The sequence below is a fragment of the Culex pipiens genome, chromosome 2 (assembly GCF_016801865.2).
Source record: "Culex pipiens pallens isolate TS chromosome 2, TS_CPP_V2, whole genome shotgun sequence".
Taxonomy (NCBI): Eukaryota; Metazoa; Arthropoda; class Insecta; order Diptera; family Culicidae; genus Culex; species Culex pipiens.
Genome location: NC_068938.1, coordinates 222631489 through 222651972, shown reverse-complemented (window position 1 = coordinate 222651972; position 20484 = coordinate 222631489). Strand labels below are relative to the sequence as shown.

Below are 20484 nucleotides of genomic sequence, written 5' to 3'. Positions count from 1 at the left end.
ATTCAAGAAATTCAAGAAATTCAAGAAATTCAAGAAATTCAAGAAATTCAAGAAATTCAAGAAATTCAAGAAATTCAAGAAATTCAAGAAATTCAAGAAATTCAAGAAATTCAAGAAATTCACAAAATTCAAGAAATTCAAGAAATTCAAAAAATTCAAGAAATTCAAGAAATTCAAGGAATTCAAGAAATTCAAGAAATTCACAAAATTCAAGAAATTCACGAAATTCAAGAAATTCAAGAAATTCAATAAATTCAATAAATTCAATAAATTCAATAAATTCAATAAATTCAATAAATTCAATGAATTCAATAAATTCAATAAATTCAATAAATTCAATAAATTCAAGAAATTCAAGGAATAATAATATTTTTTTTAATTCAGGTAATTTAAGAAATTTTGAAAATTTTATATTCCTGAAATTTAAAAATAATCCAGAAATTTATAAAGTTCAGAAAATTTAAAATTTTTGAAATTCAAACCAATTTAAAAAAATAAGAAATTCAAGAAATCCAAGAATTCAGGAAATTAAAAAAAATCAAGAAATTCAAAAAATTCAAAGAATTCAACAAATTTAAGAAATCCAAGAAATTCAGGAAATTCTTAAAAATTCCGTGAAATCCATAAAAAATTCAAGGAATTTAAGAGGTTCTGAAAATTTTAAATTCATAAAATTTAGAAAAATCTGGAAATTTAAGAAATTCAAGAAATTTTAGATTCCATAAATTCAAACCAATAAAAAAAAAGAAATTCAAGAGATTCAAGAGATTCAAGAAATCAAAGAAAGTTAAGAAATTTTAGACCTTTTGGAAATTTATAAATTTCAACGAATTGAATGTGAATGGAGCTCTTCCATTCGAGCAGTTTTAGCTTTTTTCTACAATATATTCCTTATGGGAGAACTGTCATTTCTACCACTCGAATCCGGTGCTCCAATGAAGTTCAACTCTGAAGCAACATTTGAAAAGGGCGCATAAGCTTTTTGGCAGCTTGCTCAATTTTGCAAGTTCCGGTATAACAGGTAACTATTTAACAAAACCTGCATTGTTGAAAGATAGCCGTGGAGGCCAGCTATTGTTGTACATTTTGAGTTTTGTGAAAATTTTACCTACTTAAACTTACCAGAACTTAAAGCTCAACATCCATTTTGTCCACCGTTCTCATACGGTTCCGCCAAAGTCCCTGCAATGGAACTTCTCCGGGAGAACCTACAGCTAAAAAGTCCCGAGTTTTCGCTTGATGATGAAAAAAGACGGCAGCGCCCCCATTTCAGATTGCGGCATGTCATGGTACTAAAAGTTGTCAAAAGTCTAATCGTTTGTTTACCAGTTTAAAATAACAAAAAAAGTCTGCTTAAAGCTATTTCAAGAACTTTAAGACCGATGTAATATTTCTCTCGACCGTTACTGTTTGCACCTCTCCCGCTGTACCAATCCATCGTATGTTTGTTCAATAAAAACGCTTTTTATGCTGCCGGAGTGCGCGATATACCTCACTTTTACCTCCTCGTTTAGTATCAGGACCTCCTCCCCACGCCCATGACACTTTCCGGTGGGGTGGTTGGGAATGATATCAAATGACCGTTCCAAAACGAAGATACGAAGATGTATTATGGGGACTCTGAGTCTCTCCCTCTCTTTCTCCCAACAGCTCCAATATAGTAAAGTATAGTTAGTGCTCTTGTTTCTGCAGGGGTTTTATGACACCGCCCGTCACTCCGTCCGTTCATCCGTCCGTATGTTCCCGTTGGCCGTTCAGGCGAGTAAAAGTTTTCGCTTCCGACCCTGTTTCTGTGTCTGTATGTCTGTGTTTTGGCTTGTGTGTGTGTGTTTGAGTCTATTTTCCTGCTCTTATAAATGTTTAAATGCATACAAAAAGTTTCGAGTGTCCTGCACATTTCTGCTTACTTTTTTTGTTTCGTTATATTTTGAGAATAGTATACAAAAGTGTGTGTGTTTCAGTGTGTGTGATTGTGTGTGTGTTTCTTCATTTCTGTTCTATGACCTGTGAGTTTTGCGCAAAGTTCAGGGAGGTGGGGCTCGTGTTATCTCTATTTTTGGAAAACACACACTTTTACCGTGTTTGTGTTTTTTTTTTCTGCTTATTTGTGTGCTTCTTGTCCGGTCTTTTGTTTCGCGATGTTCCTTTGTCTGTCAGTGTGAGTGTGTTGTTCCTCCCTCTCTCTCCTATTGGACATGGATGTGTGTTTCACGCCCCAGTTTCTTCGATAATGACGTTGCGAGACGTTGCGCCTAGCACAAATAATTCACATTTGATTCAAAACTCACTCTCGTTTACGGTTTATATACGCGCGCGGTGCATTTTCTCTCTCTCTCTTTCTCTCGTTCTCGTTCTCATTCGCATGACTTACTCAAAGTGACGACCTTCTCGACTCGACTCTCGATTGTTAGGTTAGGTTACTAGTTTGGGCTCGTGTGTGTGTGTGATGATTCTCCCCGTCTATTGTTACGTTGTTCAAGAGGTCTTTTTGTCCTCGGAACCACTTGCCGTCGCCTTGGCCGTTGCCGCCGTCGAGGACCTCGTCCCCAGGTTTGCATTGTTGACATCGTCGTTATTGTTGGCACTTGATTCAAAGCCGGTGACCAGCGTCTCGATGATGAACTTGATGGTCAGCTTGTAAATTCCTTCGACGTTCTGCGTGTACCGGTCGCCGAGGGTGTTCTCGACCGCCGACAGGAACGGTTCCTCTATTCTCTGTGGAGAGGAAAAGAAGAATCGTTAGTTCCGTGTGCGTTTTTCATGCTGATGGTTGACTTTTATGGGTATGAATGTTTCGTCGTTAGTATGCTAATGTAAGTCGATTTTTCCGTATTGATATGGTAGGACGTCGAGCGACCTGGAACGACGTTGTTACGTAAAGGGTTTTCTTCCCGAGACGAAAATTTGTCCTTTTGGGAGAGGGCAGATGCGTTAACAAGGGTAATTCAAGAATAAACTTGTTTTATTATTAAGATTAAAAATTTACAAAATTTACAAAATTTACAAAATTTACAAAATTTACAAAATTTACCAAATTTACCAAATTTACCAAATTTACCAAATTTACCAAATTTACCAAATTTACCAAATTTACCAAATTTACCAAATTTACCAAATTTACCAAATTTACCAAATTTACCAAATTTACCAAATTTACCAAAATTACCAAAATTACCAAAATTACCAAAATTACCAAAATTACCAAAACTTACAAAATTTACAAAATTTACCAAATTAACAAAATTTACAATATTTAAAAAATTTACAAAATTTACAAAATTTACAAAATTTACAAAATTTACAAAATTTACAAAATTTACAAAATTTACAAAATTTACAAAATTTACAAAATTTACAAAATTTACAAAATACACAAAATTTACAAAATTTACAAAATTTACAAAATTTACAAAATTTACAAAATTTACAAAATTTACAAAATTTACAAAATTTACAAAATTTACAAAATTTACAAAATTTACAAAATTTACAAAATTTACAAAATTTACAAAATTTACAAAATTTACAAAATTTACAAAATTACCAAATTCACCACATTTCTCGCATACTTTTTCAAAAGGTTCTATGTACATAGAAAACCCATGGCGCATTGGTTGTTTTGAAAAAGTAATCTAGATTTACCAAATTTACCAAATTTACCAAATTTACCAAATTTACCAAATTTACCAAATTTACCAAATTTACCAAATTTACCAAATTTACCAAATTTACCAAATTTACCAAATTTACCAAATTTACCAAATTTACCAAATTTACCAAATTTACCAAATTTACCAAATTTACCAAAATTACCAAAATTATCAAATACACCAATTTGACAATTTTGACAATTTTGACAATTTTGACAATTTTGACAATTTTGACAATTTTGACAATTTTGACAGTTTTGACAGTTTTGACAATTTTGACAATTTTGACAATTTTGACAATTTTGACAATTTTTACAATTTTGACAATTTTGACAATTTTGACAATGTTGACAATTTTGACAATTTCGACAATTTTGACAATTTTGACAATTTTGACAATTTTGACAATTTTGACAATTTTGACAATTTTGACAATTTTGACAATTTTGACAATTTTGACAATTTTGACAATTTTGACAATTTTGACAATTTTGACAATTTTGACAATTTTGACAATTTTTATTTCATTTTTTCAATTTTGACAATTTGGACAATTTTGACAATTTGGACAATTTTGACAATTTTGACAATTGGGTACTAAAGCCCTATGTCAATTTTTATGCACAACGGTAAAAAACACGATTAAAAACCATTTCTGATCACTTTTTTCATTTTAATACAAGACAAAATTTTGACAAGACAACAATTTTTCGATGGATCAACTATGGTCCCCTTGGAACGAGCTGCCAAGTAGGAGCTTTTCTGTCAAGAAGGACCGCGAGGTTAATTTTTCAAAATTGATTTAAAAATCCATTTTGAACTCTTTGTTGTCGTACAAAGGGTTATTGTACTTGGAATAATAAGCTTTATCGCTGTAAACAATAATATCAACAATCTAAGCTTCATTTTAGGACCCAATTTTGACAATTTATTTTGACAATTTTGACAATTTTGACAATTTTGACAATTTTGACAATTTTAACAATTTTGACAATTTTGAAAATTTTAACAATTTTAACAATTTTGACAATTTTGACAATTTTGACAATTTTGACAATTTTGACAATTTTGACAATTTTGACAATTTTGACAATTTTGACAATTTTGACAATTTTGACAATTTGACAATTTTGACAATTTTAATAATTTGACCAATTTTGACAATTAAGACAATTTTGAAAGAAAACTCCTTCATCACGACCCTGCAAATCTCTCTCCTCCCTCGTCTGACGTTCGATTTATTCGTTTGTCTCGACAACCTTTACTCGTCATTTTTCTTACTTCACCCTTCCTTTCCGTCCCCTAAGACAAGAATAAGTAGCGATTTCTCACTGCCAACCCAAGCACAGGAAAAAAGGCTGTGTGAGAAAACTTGCCCCAAGGATTTCCCACCACCTTCACGAAAATGCAAAAGATCAACATTTTCACTTCACTCGGCTTTATTCAGCCGCGTCCAAAAAAGTAAAACAAAGAAAAGATTAGGAGCGTCACTTTTTTTTTGGTTGGGGGAAAGGTACTAATTACTGGCACCTTTGGGGCAAAAGTTGAAATTTTATGCAAACTTTACCGCGTGACTTGCGTGAATCGCGTACGCGGGGCGCAGTAGTCCGTGACTAATTTGGAGCCCGAGGGATGTTGCACAGCGTGGCAAACAAGTCACGGTGACAACGCGTCGTCGTAGTAGGCGATGCTGCTTGACATAGATAATGCGTCTCCATCGAAATGAGATCTTTTTCGTTCGTCGTCTGCGTTGCCATTTTGCTTTGCTGAGATTATCGCGATGGTTTTGCGTCTGGTAAGCGAAAATGCTTCTTTTTTGAGAAAGCGGAGGCATAAATCAAATTAAGATAAATGAGCGGTCGAACTGCTGTCGAAGCAGAAAGATAAGGATGCTCCTTCTAGTTACTTTGTTAGAAAAATGACGTAAGTTGCTTCGTTCGCTTGGATTTTTGTCGGATGATTATTTTCGAAGTATTGAGCGTTTGAATTTGTCAAAAAAGAAAACTCACCCAGAAGTACTCCTGCTTGAAGCCGGGGATCCTCCGGTGGGACGCCCCGACCTGGTGGATAAACTCGAAGAACGTGTCCAGATCGTCGAGGCCGCGGATGCCCTCGTCCAGCGTCGTCATCACCTTGTTGGCGTGCTCCGCCAGCTCCTCGGACGTGGCCTGCTCCTCCTTTGTTTTGAGCTCTTTGAACTTGGCGAACATGTTCAACAGGTCGGAGTGTTCCTCGAATAGTCTGCAAAAAAAAAGAAAAGAAAAAAAATGAAATTGAATTTGTGGATGAGCAAGAGAGAGGGTGGACACGTCGAAGCGAAAATCATCATCGGATGGATCGCCGGCGATGATGATAGGGCGACGACTGAAAGCGACACCATCATCATCGCCATCGTTGGATTTCCATTTGCATAAATAAACATTGGATTGGATCGGCAGAAGCAGTGCCAGCCAACCAGCCAGCAACAGTCATGTACCGAGGTTAGGGCACGTTGCCAATCGTGGACCATTTGAGCTTCGCTAATTAAGTTGCTTTTGGAATGGAAACTGTTTGGCTTTACGGAAATATTTGGATTAAATTAGGTTGGGTTCTAAGGGAAGGGGAGTATGTTTCGTACCCTTTCGATTGTGTAAAACTGGAATATTTTTTCGGACAATTGATACAATTAATCTGTGCAGAAAATCCTGGTTCGGCAAAATTGAGTAATGGTCTATCTACAATCACTTAATATTAACATAGAAAATTGCACTTAGCGTTTAAATGTGAATCCACGAAAAAATAATCTGATCTTGTACAAGGGTAATTCTCTACCAACTCACACGAAATCGGGAAAAGTTGCCCCGACCCCTCTTCGATTTGCGTGAAACTTTGTCCTAAGGGGTAACTTTTGTCCCTGATCACGAATCCGAGGTCCGTTTTTTGATATCTCGTGACGGAGGGGCGGTACGACCCCTTCCATTTTTGAACATGCGAAAAAGAGGTGTTTTTCAATAATTTGCAGCCTGAAACGGTGATGAGATAGAAATTTGGTGTCAAAGGGACTTTTATGTAAAATTAGACGCCCGATTTGATGGCGTACTCAGAATTCCGAAAAAACGTATTTTTCATCGAAAAAAACACTAAAAAAGTTTTAAAAATTCTCCCATTTTCCGTTACTCGACTGTAAAAAATTTTGGAACATGTCATTTTATGGGAAATTTAATGTACTTTTCGAATCTACATTGTCCCAGAAGGGTCATTTTTTCATTTAGAACAAAATTTTTCATTTTAAAATTTCGTGTTTTTTCTAACTTTGCAGGGTTATTTTTTAGAGTGTAACAATGTTCTACAAAGTTGTAGAGCAGACAATTCCAAAAATTTTAATATATATACATAAGGGGTTTGCTTATAAACATCACAAGTTATCGCGATTTTACGAAAAAAAGTTTTGAAAAAGTTACTTTTTGCGTTTCTCTTTGTTTCGTCGTCCGTGTCTGTCGCGGGTGACCATGAACGGCCATGATCGATGACGACCAACTTTTTTAAAACTTTTTTTCGTAAAATCGTGATAACTTGTGATGTTTATAAGCAAAACCCTTATGTATATATATTAAAATTTTTGTAATTGTCTGCTCTACAACTTTGTAGAACATTGTTACACTCTAAAAAATAACCCTGCAAAGTTAGAAAAAACACGAAATTTTAAAATGAAAAATTTTGTTCTAAATGAAAAAATGACCCTTCTGGGACAATGTAGATTCGAAAAGTACATTAAATTTCCCATAAAATGACATGTTCCAAAATTTTTTACAGTCGAGTAACGGAAAATGGGAGAATTTTTAAAACTTTTTTAGTGTTTTTTTCGATGAAAAATACGTTTTTTCGGAATTCTGAGTACGCCATCAAATCGGGCGTCTAATTTTACATAAAAGTCCCTTTGACACCAAATTTCTATCTCATCACCGTTTCAGGCTGCAAATTATTGAAAAACACCTCTTTTTTCGCATGTTCAAAAATGGAAGGGGTCGTACCGCCCCTCCGTCACGAGATATCAAAAAACGGACCTCGGATTCGTGATCAGGGACAAAAGTTACCCCTTAGGACAAAGTTTCACGCAAATCGAAGAGGGGTCGGGGCAACTGCTGTGTGAGTTGGCGGAGAATTACCCACAATGGAATGATAAGTAAATTGGTTACTTGAAGGAAGAATTGAAATCTGAAGTTTTTTTTAAAAGGTCCAATAAACCAAATTTCCAGTTTTTGCTTTTTGGGTGTTTTTGAAACCGCCTTGAGTCAGGGGTATTGAAAAACACTCAAAAAGCAAAAACTGGAAATTTGGTTTATTGTACCTTTAAAAAAACTCCAGAAATGCAGTCCAGACTCGATTATCAGAAGATTCGATTATCCGAAAGTTTGTCTGAGACTTGGGATAATCGAATCATAAACAAAAAAAATCATGTTTTTTTATTTTCTTACTTTTAACATCAAATTTGGATGCTTCTACCCCATTTTAGTCAAATTTGAATAGTTGGTCGCCTATTAGAATACAAAATAGTAGTTTATGCAACAAGTTGCAAAAAGAGGATTTTTTCAGCACGAGTCGTACATTTATCCAACGAGGTTCACCGAGTTGGATAAATACGAAGAGTGCTGAAAAAATCAAGTTTTGCAACGAGTTCCATACAACATTTTTTACAATTCCGAAAAACACCCATTGAGTAGAACTTTTCAGCATTTATTTTGAAAAGTGCTGCTATTCGATTCTGTTATTTTTGGTACAGAAAAGTAGGCTATTTCGTCGTTCAAGAATGACAGGAAAAGTAAGTAGTTTCACGACGGAATTGCAAAAAGCATTTTTTTTAATTCATCACCGTTAATTTTAGCCGCCATCTTGGATTTAAAAATTCTTAATCACTTTAGAGTGGTTTATAGGTTATACCCGAACTCAACAATCAAAAATAAGACGAACAATAAAAAAATATCTGTTGTTGGATTCCCGAAGTGAAATTCTTCTGATGTGATTTTTTTTTAAATGAGTTGACGTTTCTTAGGCAGCAGGCTTGGCCGAATGGTTAAGCTGTCCGCTTAGTAAGCGGAAGATCATGGGTTCGATTCCCATCTGCTCCAACCTTCCATCGGATGGGGAAGTAAAACGTCGGTCCCGGCATTGGATGTTGTTAGGCCGTTAAGTCATTCCAAAAGTAGGAGTCGTCTCCACGCTATAAGTACAAGCCAAGCCTGCTCCGGTGGAATCGCTGGCGGCGGTTGGACTTTCAAAGGTCGTCAATTCGAACCCTGGAGTGGAAGGTTCCTTGGGTGCTCTCCCCATTCAAGCCTTCGGATCCTAGGTTCGAGCAGAAACTTTCAATAGAGACCACAAAAGTCCCGGGGTCGTGAAAGTGGATGGTTTGATCTTTTCTGAGTTGACGTTTCTATATAAAAGCCTAGCCTCAAAGTTTATTGTAGGATGACTGCACTAAGTTACGCACTTTTTCTAAACATTTATTCTTTATTTATTTATTCTTAAATATTCTAAGACGCCACTTTGAGAACCGTTTGATGCTTAAACACTTGATCTTGACCGATCTAGAAAGCGTAAAAAGCTTCAGCTTTTAATCTTGACAGGTTTAAAAAAATATCCGATTTTTTTTTCTTTCTCCTTTTTGGGAAAATATGGTTTTAAAATATTGCATTGAATAAATTTTAGAGTATTTTTTATGGGATAAATGATTTTTTACAGTTTTCAGAAGAGAAGAACTCAAAACTCACTTTAAAGATAAACTCGTACAAGGCGTTGCTGAGCAAATCATGATAAACCGAGACTCCCCATCAAATCTCTGAATAAGAATCTGTATAAATACAAATATTCTATCGGTGAAAATTGCGTTTTAAATTTTTGTTGGTCTTTGATTTCTTTTACGGATTTTTAACTGACCGGACCTTAAATAAATGTGGATCGATCTTTAAAACAATTTATATTTCAGATTAGAAAATTATTAAATTTTAAAGTGGAATATCTTTTGACAACAAAACGCTTTTTAAAATATTTTCTATAGGTAAGAATTTTCTCTAACAATCTGTTTCAACAAAAATTATTTAAGATCGATCCACCTATGATTTCAGGTCAGTTGAAAATCCGTATAAAAAATCAAAATCCTTTAATTTAAGAAACGCTATTTCCAACAATAAAATATTTCTTTTTAGAAAAATGTTAGGCCGTTGCAAATATTTTTTGAAGTTTATATCCCTCGGCTCTGACCAAAGTCGAGGGGAGGGGGGGAGGGCAAAAAATATAAAATTTGAAATTACAAGCCTAGGTTTCAACATTTGGATAAAAAAAGTGTTTTAAAAAGCATTTTACACGCGTCCAGTTGCTTTCCAATCATTGGTCTTCAAAGTATCGGTGTTTTGACGGATTTTTTTTTTTTTCGCGAAAAAAACCTTTTCGTGAGACTGTACATTAGTATTTCATGGAAATTTAGAATGTTTTCAAAGGAGTTCAAATATGCAAAATTTTAATTAGTTTTCAGTTTATTAAACCTTAATTTTCATGAAAATTTTGAAGTTTTTCGAAAAAAAAATATTGTTGCCCCCTGATTATTCAGGCCGACTTTGAAGGAAGGGTGGGGGGGGGGGCGACTTTGAAGGGCAACGTTTGAAATCTGACGCACTATCGACCTAGACATTCCCTACGTTTTTGCCAAACATTTTTTTTTTGTATTTTGCAATATCATTGAACCTTTTTGTCCAAAAGGAAATTTGGTGTCATCAATTTCTCCGTAAAAGTCACTAAACAAATATAGCAGCTGATGGCCATACAAAAAAGCAAGGTAACAAATCTTTAAATTGAAAAAGAATTTTTCAATCGATTCGGTGTTATGCAAAGTTGTTATTTATCTTTTAAATACCTTTCTGAAAATGTATAGCGTGATGGGTTTTCTTAAAAAAACCACCCTTTTACACAGTCTTCCGGACTTTTGTTAAAATCGTTTTTTAAGCATAACTTTTGAAGTACTTAACTAAACTGCATAATTTTTGATAGCGACTTATGGGACCCCAAGACGGATCGAATGACGCCAAAACGGGCAAAATCGGTTCAGCCAATGTCGAGATAATCGAGTGACAATTTTTAGATCAACATCCCACCACACACACAGACATTTGCTCAGAATTTGATTCTGAGGCGATAGGTATACATGAAGGTGGGTCTAGGAGGTCTAATTGAGAAGTTCATTGAAGTGAGAAGTGAAGTGATTTTATAGCCTTTCCTCAGTAACGTGAGGAAGGCAAAAAAACCATACTAAATAAGAATATTTTTAATTTTCTGCTTAGATGATATCAATCACTATCAATAATTTTCCAGTTACCCTGAATAGTATGTCACAAACTGTTCAATTCATGCATGATTTTTGTGTTTTCATTCATTCTATCTTTCTACTCATTTGGCATGCAACCATCGCATCATCATTACCACCTCCACTGTCCACCACCATCATCATCAAACATATGTGCTCAACACCCCCCAACCTCCCGGTTATATTTTTCATTTTGACAGGGTGGTACTTGACTAATGCCGTCCAAGTGTTGATCCAAACTGTTTTCCTTTTTAAATATTTTATGAGCAACGCGTGCGTGTGCGTGTCTATTTTTTCTGCTACCCTTAAATGTTTTGGCAAACTGGGCAGAATCGTGCCGATCGATTCAAATTAAATTGTTGCCCGATCAAAACCGAGCGAGCGAACGGGGAACGCAAAGTGTGAGAAATCGTGTGATGAATGGATTGGTGACAGATTTTATTTTTTCAAAACCCATCCTCCCAGATTGTGTAATGTGTGTTCGCTTCGAGAATGTGGAAAAAAACAGAACGTGATGTGGGTTTGATTTTGGTATGTCGATGTCGATTTCATCGTCGATTAGTGTGATGTTTGTCGGTGAGTTCATCGAATTTATTTCGACAGTTTCAACTGGCTTTTAAAAACCTTCGTAATCCACAAATTCAATTTTGATCAATCTGGCCCCAAAACGATGCTAACGAATGTCCATTCAAATCGAGCAAACTAACCAAAATGCCATTTAGGGGGTGGGAATGTATTGTTTCTAAACTGCCCATTTATATAATCTGCTTGAATCGGCACGCTCGTCGAAAATTATCGATTTGAGGCAGCGACCAAATGGCAGTGAAAAAGTCAGAACAAAAAAAAAAATCACGCTCTTTCTTTGAGGACCCTTTTTGTCGGTGGAAAAGGGCGAAAGAAAGTGAAAAATCTCGAACTTGAGTAGTTCTCTGGATTTCCGCATTTTTTGGCATTAGATTTTATTTCAGATTGTAGTATATTTCAGAAAAGTTGGCTGAATATCATAATCTTAGACGAGGAATTCATTTGATTTTTTTTTGTGATTTCTTTGAAGATGTTCATACTGATGACAAGAATTTACTTTTTAACTAAATTCATTTGGCAGTGCTGCCAACTGCACAGTACAACAGTTTATTTTTCCATTAGTTATTGTTGCATTTCACTTAAAATTAAACATAAAAAAACGAAAAATTACCCCATCAAATTTTCTCCCTTCAATTTTTTTGGGTGTATACAGATTGAATTTTGGAAAACGTTAAAAATGATTTCAAGAAAGGCTGCTGAAAATAATTTTCTTATTCACAAAAAAATATTTTTGTCAAAAATCTTCAAAATTTTAGGGGAAGTCAATAATCAGCTGAAATCAATTAAAATTTAATTTCCCTGCGTTTAGAAAATTTTTGAATCAAATAAATCATCGTATAATACCGCAAAAAGTTTTTTTCGCCATTTTTTTTTTTCGACAAACCTTACATTTTTTTAAACTAATGTTTGCAAAACGACTGATATAAAATGCATTTTTAAATATAATTGTAATTTTTAATTTGTTCTTTTAATGGTTACGATAGCCTGTTAGTATAAACTGTGCATCAGGTCAAGGATTGGCCTAGACAAAAAAAATCTAATAATTGCAATATTACATTTAGGAATCGTGACATATTTTGTGTTACAAAAAAAAATTAATTTAACATCTGGAAATTTCACATTTTAACCAAAATTAAACAAATTTAAAATCCCGTGATTCTGTGCCGGCAAATCCCGCAACAATTTTTACGCATTTTTTTTTGGGTAAAACTTCCATTGAATTGATTTTTTAACTTTCCACAGTTTCTTTTTTTCATGTTGTATTGTCTTTTTACATTAGCATGAATATTTTTAGAACTGAGCAATTCTCTACGGAATCGGTCTTTTTTCTTTAATTTTTGTATTTTTTAATCCGGCTGAAACTTTTTCGGTGCCTTCGGTATGCTCAATGAAGCCATTTTGCGCTAATAGCTCGTTCATATAATTTTCCATACAAATTTGGCAGCTGTCCATACAAAAATGATATGTGAAAATTCAAAAATCTGTATCTTTTGAAGAAATTTTTTGATCGATTTGGTGTCTTCGGAAAAGTTGTAGGTATGGATATGGACTACACTGAAAAAAAATGATACACGGTAAAAAAAAATAGTGATTTTTTATTTCACTTTTTGTCACTAAAACTTGATTTGCAAAAAACACTATTTTTACTTTTTTTTTATTTTTTTGATATGTTTTAGAAGACATCAAATGCCAACTTTCCAGAAATTTCCAGGTTGTGCAAAAAATCTTTGACCGAATTATAATTTTTTGAATCAATAAAGATTTTTTCAAAAAATCGAAATATTGGTCGCAACAATTTTTTTACTTCATTTTTTGATGTAAAATCGAATCTACAATCAAAAAGTACAGCAGTGATTTTTTTTGAAATGTGCACCGTTTTCAAGTTGTTTAATTCGGATGATCGGATTAGTTGTTAAAATAAGAAAAAATAATAACAAAGATTTGTTCGAAAAATAACTTAAAGTGTTATTAGTCCGTTATTTCAATAACAATCCAATAACAAAAAAATCATAGCGACTTATAACAAATCTTGTTATAAATAACATAAAATGTTGTTGGCCTAGTATTTTTAAATATCAAGGTTATATCCGTCTGCTCGGGTAGCCTTATCTAATATAATATTATCTTATCTTATGTAATCTAATCTGACGTAATCAACTCAACTCAACTCAAATCAAATGTTTTTTTTTTCTCAAATATTATCAACTTAAGTCAAATGCTTTTTAGTCAAATCTAATCAAATCTTATTATTTATGCATAGTCATAATCCAGAATTATCAATTTTTAAATGTTTGGAAAAAATGTTTTTAAACAAACAAAAAACCAGGTGAAAATCCGTTCCGCGAAATCGTAGAGAACCTCTCAACTCTCTTAATAAAATCGACGCGCCGGTGCGCTGCGCTCTTTTGGCCAGGTGAATACTGATCAGGGAGATTGGCGTCGCGACGCCGGCCGCCTTCGTCACCTAAACTGCCAACGATATCGTATACAAACGCTCGCACACAAAGACAGAGCGAGGGCGTCGCGACGCCGGTTTCGCGCTCCGCTTGCTTGGATTGTGTTATTTTATGTTATTTCGACGACTTCGAATTCGACGATCCGAGCGACGACGACGACGGTGAAATGATTTTATTTATTTTTTTTCGAAAAGGATTTCCACCCGCATCCCCACTTTTGGGAAGGATTTATGAGAGTGTTGGAGAGAATGAGGGTGAAAGGGGAACAGAGTTGGACTGAACAAACATGTTATGAAAGCACTCTGTAAATTGATTATATGTACCCGGTGACCTGTGCTGGGATTAAGGACGATGGGGAGCGAGAGGGAACGAGAAGGATGAATCACCTTTCAACTGTGCGGAACATAAACTTTATCGAATTGCTGTTCTGTTTAGCACCCAACAAAAAAGAATGTGGGGAAAAAGTTTTTTCCGGTGAATGGCATCTAATTTGTTTTTCTTATTTTCTGATTTACTTTCCTTTTGTAACTTCTCGAATCTTTTTATTGCTTTTTATTCCACTTCCCATCGGTTTTTGTCTGCTTCAAGTTTGGAAATCCTAATTACATTTGCTGTTTCTAGCTATTTTTGGATTTGCAACAGTTTGCCAAAAAAGAAATCGCAAAACAAAAAAAGAAGCAATCATTTTGAGTTCAATTGCCACAAAACTTCAAACGAAGTAAGTTTAGATTGATTTATCTGTGCTGGGTGTGCACTATGGGGTTTCAGGCGGCCATAAATCGAAAAACCGACATACTCTAATTATTTTTTTGGTATTTTTTTTCGAAAATAAACATTCTAACTAAGAAAAATCCGGAGTTTGAAAGTTGTAGGTTCAAAATTCACTGAATTGCAGACCTTCAAAGGCGAAAATGGTAAGAAAAAACATGTTTTTTGACAAAAAAATGATTATTTTTCATAGTTGTACTGTGTAGCTGTTTATGTATTTTTTCCTGCATCATTATATATATTCAGAAAGGTAATTGATTCAACTTTTCAATAACATTTTTCAAAACACACTTTTACAGGCTAAAAAAAATAATAAAAATCAAAAAAGATGGATTTTTATTCAAAATTTAGTTTTTTTCAACTTTGTTAATGGAGTACTTTTTTTGTGTGCATTTGTGCGATCTGAAAATTTTGCAGCTTAAAATTTGAACTATGTCCTAACTTGTCTCCAAATTTCAAAGTGCACTTATGTGCACTTTTTGAGTTATGCCATTTTGAACATTTTGATTCATGCAAGAAAATTAATGATTTCGCGTATACGCTTGGTTAAAATCACATTATTTACCTGCGGAGGCAGAAATGACGTACCTGCTATGTATGTTTTGAAATTGATTTGATATTCATGACTTTGTTGGTACCCTAAGTACGTTTAATAAAATTAGAAATTCCTATTCTAAGTATTTTACAGGAACGATTCGTCGAATATTCATATCAGTTCGTTGTTGTGTTCTTTTGAAAGTATGGATAATAATACCGTAGTGTCCCTGTACGATAAAACGAAGCAGAAGCACTATTCTGAAAACGTGAGAACTGCTTTCGAGTATATTTGTAAGAATTACAACATTGCAGAACCATCACATGATCAACTCAGGGAAAAACCACAGAGGAAAAACTACGCATGTTGTTCTGTAGCTTCAAAACGAGGTATACAAAATCCCATAGAAGAAGTTCATATTTTAAGTAATCTAACGACAATCGGTTATATAGTGATTTTGATTTAGAAGAATTTATCGTGGAAAACGTGAATTTTGCAAGTGGATCAACAAAAAACGTGGACGAGAATCCATACAATGTTCCATAAAATAAACCGTCTAAAATTCTAAAACGCCGCAAAAATCAAATTTTAATTGGAAGGGGAGGGGGGGGGGGGGTGGGTCTTCAAAGAGAGGTGGATTTTAACTCAAGAAGAAGGGGAGGGAGATTGAACGGAAATCAGAAACTTTAACATAGCATAAACCGCCATTCCGTGCATCAAATAGACAGAGCAAGAATATTAAAATTCACCACTTTAATGCATGTGGCCTCAAATATATGAAAAAATCGAAAATTAAACTTTTTTTTTGGAAAAATATCAAAATTCATTTGTTTTCATTATACTAAGTACAAACAACACAAAAAAGTCACAAAAAAAGCAAAAAAATATTTTTGGCCGCTCGCTTATATGGAAATACCCCATAGTGGTGTGGTTGCATGAAAACGCTCCAAAAAACAACTTGAATCGCTTGAACTTTGGCGAAGGAAAGTCGCCATAAGGGCAGCAGAGTGCGAAACAATATGGGAAAGTTAAAAGTTTCTTTGGACGAAAAAAGTGAAATTCTCAGCGAGTGAGGGATCAGCAAAAAGGGGATCAAATGGGAATTTTATGATTGTTGGTTGTAACTTTTGCTCGTCAGGAGGACATCGAAAGTCAATTAATTGTGGAGAAATTTGATTTTGATTTCGGGTTTCTCACGAAGCCATAAATAATTTAATTTAAATTTTGTTTTGAGTTTTTGTTCTGAATATCAAGTTTATTTAAAAAATTGTTTCAGTTGGCAAATCCTTCACTTCACATTAAATAGAGAGTTGATAAGAAAGAAAACAGGTTTTCCCAGAAGACTAGATTAAAAGACAAAGACAAGCCTACTAAGCCAAACACGTGTGCTTCGCTCCCCCCAAAAAGTCAAACTCAAAGTAATTTTTTGTCTCTAAATGATTCCTCTTACGCGAGAGTGAGAGCGGCAAATAGATGGAGTAAGAGAGAACGTATCACGTAATGACAGTGATTTTCGGAGGAAAATTGTGTTTCTTTCGTTTGATCCTGTGCGTTTTGCCTCGTGACACGTCTTTCGAGGTGGTGATACCTTTAACCATCTATTACGGGTCACGGAGCGTGATTTAGGAAAAACCGCCTGCTTCGAGTCTGTCAGCTCAGATTTGAGCAGGAATTAAATTTGCAAAGTGGTTCGCACGATATTTGGAGCTTTTGAGCGGGGAAATTAGCGAGACGCGCTCCGCCTTTTGAAGTGCCGGCACGTGGCAAGAATTTGGATCGATTTTGAGTTAAACAGATTGGATTGAAATTTAAAATTACTATCTCCTAAGGTTGTCTGATGGCGTTTAAGGAAGTGTGAAATTTATCCACCCGAAAACGATTCACTAATCTTCGAAAATGGAAACCAATTTCCCGATGCCCGCTTTAAATCGTCCTCTCGTCCAAAGTAGTAATCTCGTGATACCCGGGATTCGAAACGGCCAAAAAGAGAGGACCCAAAAACCACATCCGAGCCAAGCACTCTGGCTTGATGTTTGCGGTGGCATGGATTAGCACAATCCAGCTGCTTCCGGCGGATATACAACATAGCACTATACAACACACAAACAGACACTATCGCATACAGAGAAACGGCACTCTGGTACGTTCCGGTCCAACTTTGCTCTTTCCGACAAACAACGACGACGACGAAACTGTTGTTTCACAGGACGTGTAGTTTGGTGAAGGTACAATACAAACCGCTGTGAGTGGGTTCTGGCATTCCAGGTGGAAAGGCTAAAAAATTTATTAGAAAGTTTTGTTTCTAGTTAAATTAAAATTATCTCAACTTAATATGATAAATTTTCATCATTTTGTTTACTCGAATCGTTTTGCACCCTTGGGCAAAGGTTGAACCCTTGAGCAATTTAATTTCCTACAAGAATCTCACACTTGGACAATTTTGGGCGAGACCCGCGCCACCTTGCACAAAAATACTGAAATAATGTTTCCCCTCATGAGCAATTCTCTGAGATTTCGGTCATTCGATTTTTTTGTATTTTTTAATCCGGCTGAAACTTTTTTGGTGCCTTCGGTATGCCCAAAGAAGCCATTTTGCATCATTAGTTTGTCCAAATAATTTTCCATACAAATTTGGCAGCTGTCCATACAAAAATGATATGTGAAAATTCAAAAATCTGTATCTTTTGAAGGAATTTTTTGATCGATTTGGTGTCTTTGGCAAAGTTGTAGGTATAGATATGGACTACACTGAAAAAAATGATACACGGTTAAAAAAATTGGTGATTTTTAATTTAACTTTTTGTCACTAAAACTTGATTTGCAAAAAACACTATTTTTATTTTTTTTTATTTTTTGATATGTTTTAGAGGACATAAAATGCCAATTTTTCAGAAATTTCCAGAATGGGCAAAACATCTTTGACCGAGTTATGACTTTTTGAATCAATACAGATAAAAATCGAAATATTGGTCGCAAAAATTTTTCAACTTCATTTTTCGATGTAAAATCGAATTTGCAATCAAAAAGTACTTTAGTAAATTTTTGATAAAGTGCACCGTTTCCAAGTTATAACCATTTTTAGGTAACTTTTTTAAAAATAGTCGCATTTTTTCATTTTTTAAAAATAGTGTCCATGTTTGCCCACTGAGGAGCGGCCGTGGCTGACTGGTTACGGTGTTCGCTTTGTAAGCGAATGGTTCTGGGTTCGATGCCCATCTGCTCCCAACGAGAAAGTTAAGAACACATGAATTTGAAATGATAAATATGAACGAAAAATCAAAGTCGCTCGAGGCGGGGTTCGATCCCCCGTCTTTTGGATTGGTAACCACTAGGCCATGACGACTTGGTGAGCGTGGACTGGAATTAGGAATACTGTTACAGAGAGCGAGTTGTGTCGCTTTAACCACGGCAATAGGGACGTGGCGTTACATCGTGCTGCCATCTGGTTTTTTTTAAGTGCAAGAGTGGAAAAGTGCTGAGTCATCGTCTAAAAATAGCGACGCCATCCCCCTATAGTGTCCAGGGCATTCGTGGAAATACAATGTCCCATCCCAGAGGGTCCCGGAGTACCAAACCTTCTTAGCATGGTGCTCCCAACGAATACAACCAAATCTCGGAGCGTATGGTGGTGTGTCCCCACGCTTCTTCCTCCCCTGTCGATTCAGAATTGTGTTGTTGTTCGAACACTTAGTGCTCAAACTCAACCCAATTACGAGTCATCTCTGCGATACGGCTTTACGCAGTAGGCCTGGCCGCTTTAACGCTTGTGATGTTTCAATGCATTTCAATGCAATGGCGCACTACAAATGTTAATAAATGACAAGAAGAGTGCTAGGCGTCATCTAACCTAAGGCGCTCTCCAGGATCCCTTCGAAAGATTGGCTGCGCTAGGGTCTGATTAGATTAGATTAGATTAGATTAGATAGTGTCCATGTTTGCCCACTTTTGAAAAAAATATTTTTGAAAAGCTGAGAAAATTCTCTATATTTTGCTTTTTCGGACTTTGTTGATACGACCCTTAGTTGCTGAGATATTGCCATGCAAAGGTTAAAAACGTTACTTAATCCACCCTTAGGTGGTTGGCGCCTTCCTCACATTTAAAGGGTGCTATCCAAAATGCAAAAAGTGCGTAAATAACACTTAATTGCTTATAACTTTTGATAGGGTTGTCAGATCTTCAATGTTTTGGACGCGTTGGAAAGGTCTTTTGAATACCTATCCAACGATAGGTCGCATGAGAGATCCGGACAACGTTTTCATGAACATATCTGAGATCCGGCCTCCAAAAAGCGTATAAATAACACTTAAGTGCTTATAACTTTTGATAGATTTGTCAGATCTTCAATGTCTTGAACGCGTTGGAAAGGTCTTTTAAATACCTTTCTGAAAATGTATAGCATGACGGGTTTTCTTACACCTTTTTACAATCTTCCGGACTTTTGTTAAAATCGTTTTTTAAGCATAACTTTTGAAGTACTTAACTAAACTGCATGATTTTAATAGCGACTTATGGGACCCCAAGACGGATCGAATGACGCTAAAACGGATAAAATCGGTTCAGCCAATGTCGAGATAATCGAGTGACAATTTTTTGATCAACATCCCACCACACACACAGACATTTGCTCAGAATTTGATTCTGAGTCGATAGGTATACATGAAGGTGGGTCTAGGAGGTCTAATTGAGAAGTTCATTTTTCGAGTGATTTTATAGCCTTTCCTCAGTAACGTGAGGAAGGCAAAAACAGGAAAATTGATGTTTTCTAAGTCTCACCCAAACAACCCACCATTTTATAATGTCGATATCTCAGCAACTATAGGTCCGATTTACAATGTTAAAACATGAAACATTCGTGAAATTTTCCGGTCTTTTCGAAAAAAATATTTTCAAAAAATTTAAATCAAGACTAACATTTCAATCGGGCCAAACATTCAATATTAAGCGTTTTTTTCGGAACGTTAAAAAGCAACGTGCGACAACTTAGCCCGATAGCGTCGGAATGTTTGAAATTGTCCAAATTTAATTAAATCTTGATTATCAACACTTAAACTTATTTCTAGAATAAATTTCTATCGCATGTACTGTTTTTAATCAATAATTAACTATATTTGCTTACGAGTAATCGGGTATTTTTAAAGAGTTGATGAAGACATTTT

General features: G+C 35.1%; 1 protein-coding gene across 4 annotated transcripts in view; it reads right to left on the bottom strand.

The window, feature by feature from the left end:
* Nucleotides 1-444: 444 nt before the first annotated feature.
* LOC120423885 (neuroglobin-like) overlaps nucleotides 445-20484 on the bottom strand; it is a 109202-nt gene continuing 89162 nt past the window's right edge. For all 4 annotated transcript variants that reach the window (XM_039587857.2, XM_039587858.2, XM_039587859.2 and 1 more), the window contains 2 exons: nucleotides 5660-5891; nucleotides 445-2715 (listed from right to left, as the gene is read on the bottom strand). In XM_039587857.2, coding sequence (XP_039443791.1) covers nucleotides 2476-2715; nucleotides 5660-5891 — 472 coding nt within the window. In that variant the 3' untranslated portion in view covers nucleotides 445-2475. The remainder of the gene's footprint in view (nucleotides 2716-5659; nucleotides 5892-20484) is intronic.